The sequence below is a fragment of the Xenopus tropicalis genome, chromosome 5 (genome assembly GCF_000004195.4).
Source record: "Xenopus tropicalis strain Nigerian chromosome 5, UCB_Xtro_10.0, whole genome shotgun sequence".
In the NCBI taxonomy this organism is placed as follows: Eukaryota; Metazoa; Chordata; class Amphibia; order Anura; family Pipidae; genus Xenopus; species Xenopus tropicalis.
In genome coordinates, this window is record NC_030681.2 from 50,516,409 (window position 1) to 50,530,429 (window position 14,021).

General features: G+C 38.3%; 1 protein-coding gene across 2 annotated transcripts in view; it reads left to right on the forward strand.

The window, feature by feature from the left end:
• Positions 1-4,078: 4,078 nt before the first annotated feature.
• The window catches only part of fam120b (family with sequence similarity 120B), an 80,901-nt gene continuing 70,958 nt past the window's right edge, over positions 4,079-14,021 (forward strand). For both annotated transcript variants that reach the window (XR_004222623.1, NM_001367998.1), the window contains 3 exon segments: positions 4,079-4,179; positions 10,084-11,110; positions 12,063-12,243. Coding sequence is in view for 1 of the 2 variants with exons in the window: in NM_001367998.1 (NP_001354927.1) it covers positions 10,094-11,110; positions 12,063-12,243 (1,198 nt within the window). In the remaining variant the exon portion in view is untranslated.

The following is a 14,021-nucleotide window of genomic DNA, read 5'->3' on the forward strand; positions in this document are numbered from 1 at the left end:
TGTCTCCAATGTCTCCAAAATGACTCCATTTTAATCAAATAAGTTAGAATTTTAAAAGTGATTTCCTTTTTCTCTGTAATAATAAAACAGTGCTTTGTACTTGATCCCAACTATGATATAATTAATCCTTATTGGAGGCAAAACAATCCTATTGGGTTTAATTATTGTTTTATTGATTCTTTAGTAGACTAAGGGGCTGATTTACTAACCCACGAATCCGACCCGAATTGGAAAAGTTCCGACTTGAAAACGAACATTTTGCGACTTTTTCGTATGTTTTGCGATTTTTTCGGATTCTGTACGAATTTTTCGTTACCAATACGATTTTTGCGTAAAAACGCGAGTTTTTCGTATCCATTACGAAAGTTGCGTAAAAAGTTGCGCATTTTTCGTAGCGTTAAAACTTACGCGAAAAGTTGCGCATTTTTCGTAGCGTTAAAACTTAACGCTACGAAAAATGCGCAACTTGTCGCGTAAGTTTTAACGCTACGCAAAATGCGCAACTTTTTACGCAACTTTCGTAATGGATAGGAAAACTCGCGTTTTTACGCAAAAATCTTATTGGATCCGAAAAATTCGTAAAGAATCCGAAAAAATCGCAAAACATACGAAAAAATCGCAAAGTTCCGATCATTACGAAAAAAACGCAATCGGACTCCATTCGACCCGTTCGTGGGTAAGTAAATCAGCCCCTTAGAGTATGGAGATCCAAATTACGGAAAGATCCCTTATCCGGAATACCCTTGGTCCCGAGCATTCTGGATAACGGGTCTTATACCTGTAATAATATAATAGCTTGGTCCATTCATTTCTGTTGATTGCCAATCATTTTGGCTGCCTCTTGTGACTTGTGACCCCCCCCCCCAATAGACCACTAAATAGTAACTGTCTATGGTATCTTACAGCATCCCCTCTGACATTTGCAAGAATCCACAGATAACTAGTCCAGGCCTAGTTATGTGGAGGAAATAAGCATGCACACTACATAGGTACTCCAAAACATCCAAAGGTCATGTAATAATAAAATGTTAATTATATATAGTACTATATCTTGAGTATCAGTTTCTTACATTTTTTTCTTATTTTATTTGGCATTACAGTTTAGTTTCTTAGATTAACAGGAAAAATAGCATCCAGTATATGCATAATAAGAGGAAACGGCCATGTAATAAAGGTCATGTAATAAAAAGACGTTAATTATATGTAGTACTAAATCGTGAGTGTCAGCTTCTAAAATATTTTTTTTCTTATTATTTTATTTGCCATTAGTTTAGTTTCTTAGATGAACAGGAAAAATAGCATCCAGTATATGCATAATAAGAGGAAACGGCTTAAAGGCACAAGTGAAATTCCACTGATTTTTAACGTCAAAGAATTTGCATTGGTTCTTCAACAGTTTACAAGTGGCAGATGGCTGTATTGTATGCTGCATACTTTAACAGGAGCCCTTACAGCCAAATCAAAAGAATGTGACCTCACGCACAAGAAACTGGTACAGAGCCAGACTCTGCTTCACATAGGTTTATGAGAATTCAGGGGGAGGTGGCTGGGGTATCACTCTAACACAATGGTACCTAGTTAGTATTTATTTAAAGAATTCTGTTTGTGCTAGCATTAGTTAGTGATAGATTTAAAATAATGCTTTCTGTTTAAGCATTTCTGGACAATTTTCGTATAATTTTATTATTACTGATAAATCATCAATATGAAATTATTAGCATTAGCTTTTTACCTTTAAGTAAATAGATGCAGCAGAAGGAGATTTTGGAGTGTGTGCCACCAGCTAACGCTATTGCTTATTCTCTCTACCTCCAACCGTAATCTATGATAAATTGAAACTGTTTATCTGCCTCTCCACCTTCTTTGATCAGCTCACTCCATATTTTTTGTTTTTCTTTTCTTCTTTTCCCAGTGCCAAGAATTTCTTCTTACTTTTTGCTGGCCTCAAAAAATTTGAGTGATTAAGTGTTCTTAATGTACGAGACCAGGAACCTCAGGATTAAGGTGGCCATATATGCACAAATAAAATCTTTGATTTGTACAGTTATCTTGCCAATCTCACTAGCCATGTTCTATGTATGGGTATTGATTGGTTGGTTTGGGGATCGGGACAGGTTTGAGAATTTCATCTATCTAGATACACTATGTTGGGCAGTGCATGGTGTGCATGGTGCGTCAACAGTGCAACATGCACAGGCAATCTGAGCAACAGAAAGGTGGCCCCTTGCACACTCTATTTGGCCTGTATATGGCCTTAATTCAGAGACTGTAACCTTCCTGGGCACAAGTCACTTGTGATTGCAGATAGGACTTGGATAATAGTGTTCAGACACTCCTTAATAGCTGGCCGTGATCCTGGCATTAAAGCAGCCCCAGACATCCATTGGGAGGGAATTTGGTGTCAGACATTCAAAAAATCCTGAAAACCTTGCAGTACCACTTTATGTGGTGCATGCTGGGTACTTCCAGATTTACAGCACAAACCACTGCCCACCTTTAACAAAAAGACTTTATGCAGTGTGCATATTTTGAGATTATATTCTTCTGTTTCCACCTTTTTCAGGATATTGGGCCCACCTAGCATGTGTTTATTTTCAGTGTGGCTGTCAGCAGGTTTAAAGTATAAGTGCAATGTAATATATATAGCAGCACTTATTTAAAGACTGCTAAATTGTAGGTTCCCATAGCAGCCAATTAGCAGTTAGTTTTACACAGTCTTTTACAAGAAAGAAAATAATTTGTTGCTATGGGCAACTGTATTTGTGTGTTTTAAGACCTGTCTTAGTAAATCCACCGCACTATTAGAACGAGAACAGTCTAAGCAGGGCTTAGATCCAGAGACTTGTATGGCTGTAAATAAAAAGAATGTATGCACTGTGCATATAAAACCATGTCCTCATGAAAGGTAAAACTTACTTAAATTGGTTCTGTTTTCTCTGTAACACAACTAGCCAGAAGGAATGGGCAGCACATTGCCTTCTATATATAACATGTCAATGTCAGTCTATTTCTATGATGTAACCTTTACATTAGTAAAATACAGGCCTCCCTATATACATACTAGTGATGAGCAAAAAAATGCCCTGTTTCGCATCATTAGTGAAATGGTGACATTCTCTAACTGCATTTCAGTGAATGGGCATTTCTTTTTTTTTTTTTACATAAAATGCATTGGTTGGAGCCAATGGGAATTTTTTCTCATGCCAAGTGCATTGAAGTCAATGGGTGTTTTTTTTTCTCACCCAGATTTGTGAAAAATGTCAGCATTTGTGAAAACACACATTTCACCAAGATCTGCTACTTTATTGCCTATGTATATATGTATACATATAAAGTAGTCCAAAGCATGTGCACTATATACAGCAATAGAACTTGAGCGCTTGTACAAAAATACATAGGAGCAAGGACAGCGTTTACAGGTAGGATTGCCACCTTTTCTGGGAAAAAAAAACCACCAGCCTTCCTATATTTTTTTGTTTTTTTTACCTATTGGCATCACGCTAATTTTTTTCTGCCATGCCAGTAATGTAATGTAAATGTAAAAAAAAAAAAGTTTAGTACTCAACTGTCTCACACCAAAAATGAAAATGCTTTACCTACAGCTTCCACTTTTCTGCAAAAAATACTGACTTTCCTTTCATGAAATAAAACTGACCAAGAAGCAACACTATCTCCCTCAGCAGCCCCGCCTGTACATATCACAACGTGCTACTTATTAAATGATGTGCTCCAGCAGCCCTTTAAAAATCACCCTGCGTGTTTCCAGTAATCCTGTTCTTATTACAGTTTACTCCTCAAGCTGCTTAGTACTACTGAAAAAAGAAACACTATACCCCTGCAGCCCTCGGTTCCACCACTACCCCCTCCAAGCAGTCCTCACTTTTTGCAAATCATTCCTAGCGTAGTGCTGCGCCTTTGTGGTCTTTGTACATTCAGATCTAATGCCCCTTCTCTGTATGGGCAACAACAGCTTCATTTCCTGGATAGTCATGTGGTGTTATCATGTGGGCAGGTCCTGCATAGGGATTGGAGCTAGACCCCACTCCTATGTTTGACATCGCACGTCTTAGTCGCATGACTGTTTCACCTGGAATTCCTCACAGCAAATGTAGAATTGTGGGTGGCCAGATTTTAAATGACACAAACGTACAGCATTGCATAAGCAAGCATTTGCAAAAGGTGAGGGCTACTCTGAAGTGGAATTGCTGGAGGTGAGGGATATAGCCTGTGCTTGGGGAAAATGCTGTTTTGTACAGCAATAGGCATGTGTTACAGGACTCATGGGAGTTTAATATGTACAGGGTTGATGGGTGGGATGGAACATTGTGTTATGTACAGGGATGCTGGGGAGAGGCTCATTGTGAAATGCACAGAGCTGCTGTGAGGGCACAGTGTGATATGTACAGGGCTGCTGTGGGGGCACAGAGCTGTACATACAGGGCTGCTGTGAGGGCACAGTGTGATATGTACAGGGCTGCTGTGGGGGCACAGAGCTGTACATACAGGGCTGCTGTGAGGGCACAGTGTGATATGTACAGGGCTGCTGTGGGGGCACAGAGCTGTACATACAGGGCTGCTGTGAGTGCACAGTGTGATATGTACAGGGCTGCTGTGGGGCTACAATTAGAAATGTACAGCTCTGCTGTGGGGGCACAAAGTGGTATGTCTGGGGCTGCTGTGGGGGCACAGAGCGGTACATACAGGGCTGCTGTGGGGGCACAGTGCGGTACATACAGGGCTGCTGTGGGGGCACAGTGCGGTACATACAGGGCTGCTGTGAGGGCACAGCGGGGTACATACAGGGCTGCTGTGAGGGCACAGCGGGGTACATACAGGGCTGCTGTGAGGGCACAGCGGGGTACATACAGGGCTGCTGTGGGGGCACAGTGTGATAAGTACAGGGCTGCTGTGAGGGCACAGCGGGGTACATACAGGGCTGCTGTGGGGGCACAATGAGATATGTAGAGGGCTACTGTGGGGGCACAGTGTGGTACATACAGGGCTGCTGTGGGGGCACAATGAGATATGTACAGGGCTGCTGTGGGGGCACAATATGATACCTACAGGAAGACTGGGGGGAAAGATGTGATACCTATAATGCTGCCGTGGGGGCACAGTGTGTTTCGTAAAGGGCTGCTGTGGGTGTCCAGGGTAATATGTACAGCGAAGTTGCATAAGATGCAATGTGATAAGTGCAGGGCTGCTGGAGTGGCACAGTGTGATAAGTACAGGGCTGCTAGGAGTAACATAGTGTATGTACAGGGCTGCTGGGGGAAAGAATAATAGGGCTTTTTAAAGTATTTTTCCTCCAGAATAAAATGTAATAGTAAAATCCAAGCTATGTGATGATTGTGGTATAGGTAGTATGGACCAGTGGTATAGGACCCACTTTTTAGTACTTAGTTTAGAAAGCCTAATTGTCAATGACTGACACAGGATATTTTAGAAATTAGTCCAGTTTTAGCCAGGCTACTATTCTCATATCTCCCCTCAATCTGAAATGGTACCAGAGGACTAGAGGGAAGCTTATTAAAAATAGCTTTTAAAATAAAAAAACTGTTTTCCCCATCAGAGGTTTGGGCTAATAGAGCTAATTTAAAGGAACAGTAACACCAAAAAATGAAAGTGTTTTAAAGTAATTAAAATATAATGTACTGTTGCCCTGCACTGGTAAAAGTTTTGTGTTTGCTACAGTAACTCTACTATAGTTTATATAAATAAGCTGCTGTGTAGCCACGGGGGCAGCCATTAAAGTTGGAAAAAAGGAGAAAAGGCACAGGTTACATAGCAGATAACAGATGACCTCTCTAGAATACAATAGTGTTTATCTGTTATCTCCTTTGTGCCTGTGCCTTTTCTCCTTTGAATGGCTGCCCCTGTGGCTAAACAGCAGCTTTGTTTATATAAATTTCTGAGGCAAACACACCAGTTGTACCAGTGCAGGGCAGCAGTATATTTTATTCTTATTACTTTTATACACTTTCATTTTTTGGTGTTACTGTTCCTTTTAGGACTAATTGTATCACAGGCCTATGCAAACCCTTTGGGAGATAACTGCATCAAAGGGCCAATGCAATATTCACCAGAATGAATCTTGTAACAGGCAAGATAGCAAACAGGCAGCCAATACCAATATATGGGCCAATAGGCTGGTGACCTGTTCAAGTAAGAATAAAATATATCTACTCATCAGATTAACAAAAGTATATTTAATAAAAAAATTCTGCATTTTGAAAATCCTGTGAGTGCTGACATTTGTTGCTTTTCTATATGGACTTTCTGTCTGGCACCCAGGTAAAAAAAAAAAAAAAACTTTTTTGTTATGGGTGCGCATCTCACACTATTTATATATATATATATATATATATATATATATATATATATATATATATATATATATATATATATATATATATATATATATATATGGACAGAAAGCCGCACACACAAGGACTTGGCAATAAAGTGAAAAAATGTATTGAAAAAAATCCCATATATATATATATATATATATATATATATATAAAAATATGTATGGAAACCTGTTGTCCAGACAGTTTAGAATTATGGGAAGGCCATCACAGATAGAGTCAATTTTAAGTAAATAACTAGATTTTTTGTTTCAGTTGTTTCCTTTTCCCCTGTAGCTTGTGCTTGATGTTAACCAAGCTGCATGAATCCATATTGGTGGCAAAACAATCCTATTGGTTTTTTTTACTGATTAAAGCCGACTTAAAGTATGACAATCAAAAATTCCTTATTCAGTGAGGGCTATTAGTGAATGCTGCCATCCGCAGTGTCAGACTTGTCCTGCACATGTACTGTAATATGTAAATTCAGTAATAAGAGGAATTATTCCTAGAAATAAACTGTCACATATATTTATATCTGGTCAGATACAAATATACAAGTTCACAATTGCTGTCCAGTTACTGTAAATATGATGATTTTAGAGTTTGTTTCCTGCTTTTTATTGTAGTACAGATATCTTGATCAATTGCAAAAAAAAAAAATTGCACCCTTAGGCCAACTGAACACAAACATTTCGACGACACAAAAACGCTCCATACCCCTCTGTGACACCTGTGAAGTATGGAAGTATTTTCAACTAAACTCTAGATCAGTGATCCCCAACCAGCGGCTCGTGAGCAACATGTTGCTCTCCAACCCCTTGGATGTTGCTCCCGGTGGCCTTAAAGCAGGTGCTTATTTCTGAATTCTTGGCTTGAAGGGAAATTTTAGAGGCATAAAAACCAGGTGTACTGCCAAACAGAGTCTCCTATAGGCCGGCAGTCCATATAGGGGCTACCAAACAGCCAATAACGGCCCTTATTTGGCACCCCCAGGAACATTTTTTATGCTTGTGTTGCTCCCCATGTCTTTTTACATTTGAGTGTGGCTCACCGGTAAAAAAGGCTGGGGATCCCTGCTCTAGATCATGCAAATCCATGATCAAAAAGCCTATATATAAGGGTGAAGACACAGTGAGCTACTAGTAGCAGCTACTTTTTCACGACTACTACTACAGAAAATACCCTGCCATAGATAGTACTGAGAATTGCCTATGCTAAAACACATGTAGAGAAAATTATCAGTAAATGATCAGCATTGTCTATTTTTGTAGCCACAACAAGTAGCTGCTGCAAGTAGCTCCATGTGTCTTCACCCTAAGGGCAGTGGCACACGGGGAGATTAGTCGCCCCGTGACAAATCTGCGTTGCCGCGGGTGACTAATCTCGCCGCAATGCCATCCCACGGGCAAGAATGTAGATCGCCGGTGGGATGGCATACATGTTGCTGTGATTTCCCAAAGTTGCCCAAAGTGAGAGGCAACTTCCGAAAATTGTAGCGACGCATATGCCATTCAACCGGCAATTTACATTCTTGCCGGAGGGATGGCATTGCGGGGAGATTGGTGGCCCACAGCAACGAAGATTTGTTGCGGGGCGACTAATCTCCCCATGTGCCATTGCCCTTAGGGTGCAGACACATGGAGCTACTAGTAGCAGCTACTTGTCGTGGCTACTAAAATAGACAATGCTGATCATTTACTGATAATTGTCTCTACATGTGATCTAAAGGGCCTTTACATATATATAGATGTATGGCTTGCATCTTTTGGAAAAAGTAAAATAAAATGTTTTTGCACCTGAAATACTTTAATAATGTTTTCACTTAAAATACATTTCCAGCCTGTGTAATAATGACACTGTCCCTTCATGTATCTGTCCGCCCTTCCTTTTGTGTCATTGACCAGCCCCTTTTATTATCGACCCGCCCCCTTGCATCATTGTCCCCCCACTTTACAAAATCTATCTCACCTTTGCCCACCTGGCTGAAAGTAAAAGTGGAAGTAAAGTAACATTCTACTTTCTGTTCCTACAAGCAAGTTAAAAAAAAGCAGTCTACTTAGAAGCCCTCTGTATAATGAGCTTCTTATCTCACAGCATAAAAGACTGCAGCTAGGGAACTAATTTAGGGACCTTAAAATAATTTGTAAATGTAGTTTGTATTGAAGCAGTATTTGTTCATGTTTCTGTTCCAACTCTTGAAACAATGTAGCAGAAGTCAGTTTCAGGCTGTTAATCAGCTGCCTTCTGCTACATATTATCAGGACTCAGATAACTGCTTTTAATAGAAATTATACTTACAAATTAAAAAACATTGAAATTTGTATTTTATCTATCCTGGTAAGCTACTTAGAATGATATTTACTTTTTTTGGGGTAGTGGACAAAAAATAATAAAATAATTTTTGGCAGTTTTATACTTTTCATGCAGGGAAAACTACTTTATCAGGATTTGCCACCATAATATATGCAGTGCGAAGCTTTGCTATGAGAGCTGAAAAATGAAGTGCCAAAGAAGTTCAATGGCTACACAGCAAAACAAGTTTTCTCACCAAGTTTCAAAAGTGTGCACAATGGAGTTTCTCTTTTTCTTTTGCTCTGTTAATTATTGGTTGTTTTTTTCAACTGTTCTTGTTTGAATAAAGTGCAATGCCTAAAAAAGGGGATAGTGGTGGTGAGAACACTTCCAAATATATTTTAACAGCCTAATAATATATTACTATAAAATTCATAACTAAATTACAGACAAATAACCAGGGTACTAATAGATTTGTCTGCTCTCCAAAAAAGGGAATAATAATAAAGCCATATTTCTGCACAATGTGGTTGCCTTGCAGAACTGGGGTCCTAAGTTTGATTTTAGCCAGGGCACTATCTGCAAGGAGTTCGTATGTACTACCTGTGTCTCCATGGGTTTCCTCTGGGTACTCCAGTTTCCTCCCACACCCCAAAAGATTACCTGTAGCTTAACTGGCTCCTACTGTGTACGAATGTGATAGGGACCTTAGACTGTAAGCTCCACTGGGGCAGGGACTATTGAGAACGATGTATAATCTTAAAAAGTGCTGTGGAAATGTGTCAGAGGTATATAAATAGGTAACCAGGAAACCATACGGTGTGCAATATTTGCCTTGTACAAAGACAACTGCTTACTGATTGTGAAAAATTTCAAGAGTACTTTGCGGTGCTGCTACTTTGATTATTTTAACTTGCTGGAGCAATATACATAAACGATGATGATGGGGTTATTCTGCCCCTATTTAGGAAGCACCAGGTTGAGTGCAAAGTAATATGGTTTGCAAAAATAATCATCTCCCTGAAAACAAGAAGAGACTATTGGACCCGTGAGCTAAATTGTACCATTTCAGTTGCTCATAGAAAGCAATCCCATCTTTGCTCTTTTCTGTCTGGCTTTTATGTGTATATAAATAAAATAACATTTCACATAGCTGTATCTAAATATTTCCATCTATCGAGAAATGCACAATAGGATTCATTTCCTAACTTAAGTGCAATGTGTAAGGCACAAAAACCCATACAAATTACTACGTTTTAACCAAATTTTTTCCCCTAGAATTCCAGGGTATTAGCAGATACACCTCACTTTTATGGGTGTTCCACCAATATGGCACTAACAAGCATTTTTGAGTTTTAGAAAATGTTTGTATTTACAAGTTAAATGGAATATTCAGTCTGATACCACATGCCTATAAACATGTTTATTTCTTTTTTAGACATTTAAAAATGGGGATCAAAGGACTGCAAAGTTTTGTGCAAAATTCCTGTTCTAATGTGTGCAGCACAGTCAACCTAAGGACACTAGCCGCTAGACACAAATCTTCTAATCCTGAAAGCTCTCCTACCATTGTCGTTGATGCAATGGGGTGCTTGCGAACCTGGTACACACCAAATGACTGGGTTCATGGAGGTCAGTGGAAGGAATATCTGTGTAGTTTGCAGACATTCATCTCTGCTTTTCAAGCAGCTGGGATTCGGCTGGTGTTCATCTTTGATGGTGTCATTGAAAAGACAAAGAGGGAAGAATGGGTGAAACGACGACTCCGGGACAACAATGAGATCTCAAAAATCTTTGATTTTATTAAAGCAAATGGGCAGCAACCGGGTCGAAATATGTTTTTTATCCCCTCAGGAATTTCCACTTTCACCAAGTCTGCACTCAAGTCTTTGGGGCAAGAAGTAATTCTTTCCCATGTTGAAGGTGATTATGAAGTGGCTGCATATGGTTTACAACACCAGTGCCTTGGAATACTAGGCGAGGATAGTGACTACCTTATCTTCAATACTGTCCCATACTTTTCAGTTTCAAAGCTTTGCCTAGCCAGTCTAGAAACCATTATGTACTTGAGGGAAAACCTCTGTAGAGAACTGAGCCTCCGACTTTCTGATCTCCCACTTCTTGCTTGCCTACTAGGTAATGATGTAATTCCAGAAAAAATGGTGGCATGTTTTCAGAGAAAATGCATGGCATCATATCCTTTGCGAAATTCTGACCAGAATAGGAGAGCCCAAGTAATTCGTGCTGTGGCTGCATTTATCTCAAATTTACAGCATTCTCAACATGGCCTGAGCCAAGTAGAGTGTATGTTGCCTCACTGGTTTGACAAGACATTGCTGCAAAAGGGAATAGCATTATATATTTTACCACAACAGAATTCACCCTGGCTTTCAGAGCTTCCACAGGGAAATGCAGAAAGAAATATCATAGAATCAGTTGTCTGCCCATACAAGGACATTGTTCAGGTAATTAACCTCCTCATATAAGAAGACTTACAGAGCTTGTAGACGTGCATTTTTTGATCTACCAGTTATTCTGTGTGTATTGTTTTGTTTTGTTTTTTTAATTGAGTTCACAGAACTTTAACACATATGGGTATATATCCATGTACAATGTGTACAGTCTCTCAAGGATCCATGGTTCATAATTCCAATGTTTTGACACCTTGAGAAGTAAAAGAAGGAAATTGGATTTATAAATTTAGTTTTATGTATAGGCATTTTCACAAATTTTGCTCTTGACCCCTTTTTTAATGATCAGAATAGTTCTAGCCTTATGTTATTTTAACTGAAAATATTATTACAGATTTGTAAGAACACGATTATAACAATGCGATTAATTAACTTCATTGACCTATGAAGTTAGTTGTTTGCAAGAAAAGTTAATAAAAACCTAAACAATTGTGTTTGCTCACAAATAACTTAAGGCATAGGCAGATTATGTAACATTTGTATGTTTTGTTCAGTATGGTGTTTTCCATATTGCTAATTTTTGTTTTGACAACAAAGATTTCAACCTGTACCCTTGAGGTTCCATGCTGACATAGTATGGGGCCCTTTAAATGGTTTGTGGAATTTGGTTCACAGCAGGTACTGAAGCACTCATGTGCACTTTACAGAACAAAGCAAGCACTGCAGTGAATGCTAGCAAAGAGGTATGGTTGAGGGGTTGTGTATTTATTGTATTTATATTGCTGGCGTACTTCTGAGTAGTGACTTGGTATTAAATAAGCCCTAGAGTTCTGTCATGTTTTATGGTTGACATTTTTTGCTGAGTATAAAGCACAAAAGAGTTGCTACAATATCAATAGTGGTCACTCTACAATATATATATATATATATTTTTTTTTTTTTATATAAAATTTAATCTTTGGCATTATAAAGATGAATGTTAATTGAGTTCTTTTGGTCTGTGCAGACTGCCTTGAGCAAGCGCTGCAAAGGAGAAATGGCGGGAGTATGCAAAATCCTGTTAACTGGGGAGACAGATTGCAGTAACACTCTGGAAGATGAACATGACTCAGAAATTATGGGACAAGCTCTCATCTACAGGCCAGTCCGTCAGCATGTTTATGCAATCCTGCTTGGAAATGGAAATGGTAAAACTAACAACAATCTTGATATAATGTTCATTTACACATAAGATAATGTAATGTAGACAGTGATTAGATGTGAACATGATCTTTTTTAGTATACTTGTATTTCTTTCTCTCAACTGTTTGCAGTGTTTTGTGTTATACACTTTCATTGCATGTTTACATATATTTGCTGCTATTTTGATTTGACAGAAATATTTTCAAATTTCAAAAAATTCAAAGTTTCTTAGATCCATTCTAACTTTAAATTGAATTATTTCTGTCACTTCAGAGTTTTAGAGAATTTTTTAGTTGCGTTACCATAGAAGTCCATAGAAACTTTGTGCAACTTAAGAACAGATCTTTTAAGTGGATTTGTCTACAACCAAACCTAGGGAGCTCTTGTGCCTCATCAGCCAACCCCTATTGTGTCTTTTCTTCATTTCATGTTCAGAATGAACCACAGTATTGAAGGCACCTTGTTTATATGTGGCTGTGGTGAAATGGAGGCATGCCATGTGTATATTTATAGTTATATTTTTATAGTTGTTATAAGTTCCAGGACAATTAAGACAATCAAGCTTATTGTATCTAATAAATACATATTAATGCATGAGATAACATTTTCTTTCTAATATATTTGCAGCAAAAGGCAATTTACCTGTTTAACATTAAATTAAATTTGTAGTTTTTGCTCATATTCTTCAGTAGAAACAAATAGAGTTAACTTTAGGAAATATATAATAAATTTCTTAATGGGCAGAAGTCCTATCTTCATTTGTATTTCTTATTTTCCCTATTTGAGTTATTTTCTTAAATCGTTCTTTTCCGTTTTTAAACAAACTACTTTGCCACTGAAATCCTCCGTCTCTCAACACTTTACTGCTGCCATTAATGATCTATAGTTATGTTGGAGGCATTTCCTCTGGCCATGAATAAGCTTAAAACATACAGAAAAAACGGAAGGTAGAAAAATATATTTTGACAAGGCAGCCTTCATTGTAAGTGCAAAAGATATAGAGCTCAAAATCCTGCAGCAATGCAAACAATAGGTTTTACATTGAATCTTGAACCACTGGGGTCTAAATGCTCAACCATAAAGCATTGCCGCTTTGTGAAAAGAAAGCTAGGAAATATAACAATGTGATAGTATTTCCTTGTGCATGCACAAAACATATTCTTTATTTTTTTTTGCCCAAAACAACTGTTTTACTATGGAGACCTAATGCATCTAAAACATTTCCCTTGGCAAGTTTGAAAGGGACTAGATCCTATTTAGAATCTGAAGTTTTTTTTAAAATTAAGACTACTTTAAAATATCAAAAAATAGGCTCGTTTAAACGGTAACAACTTACATTTGATCGATACTGGATCAATACAGCCCATGCTCTAGTTAAAAAACTTACATTGGCCTGTGCCATTGTTGCAGTGATTCTAGACAGGCCATTTTATGAAAATTCTATTCTTTTATACCCCATTAAAACAGGGTCAGGACCGGGTAGTTTTCTGTCATTCGCCATAGACCCAGTGCATCGTTACTTCTGAGACAGGCTCATCCCTATTACCTAATGTTTGCTGCAATTTTATGCTGGTTTTGTGCCTGATGGAATTTTTTTGATTGTATGTACAGTTTTTGGACTGGAACTTTTATAGATTAAAGGAGACATATTGGATAAATGGGAAACCCCTAATCTTGTAGGCAATTATGAATAATATATGATGCTGGTTTCACTTTGGGCTAAACATTAATCCTATCTCTGAAAATGGCCCCTTTATTGGAGCTCCTTATAGATCCTATTGCT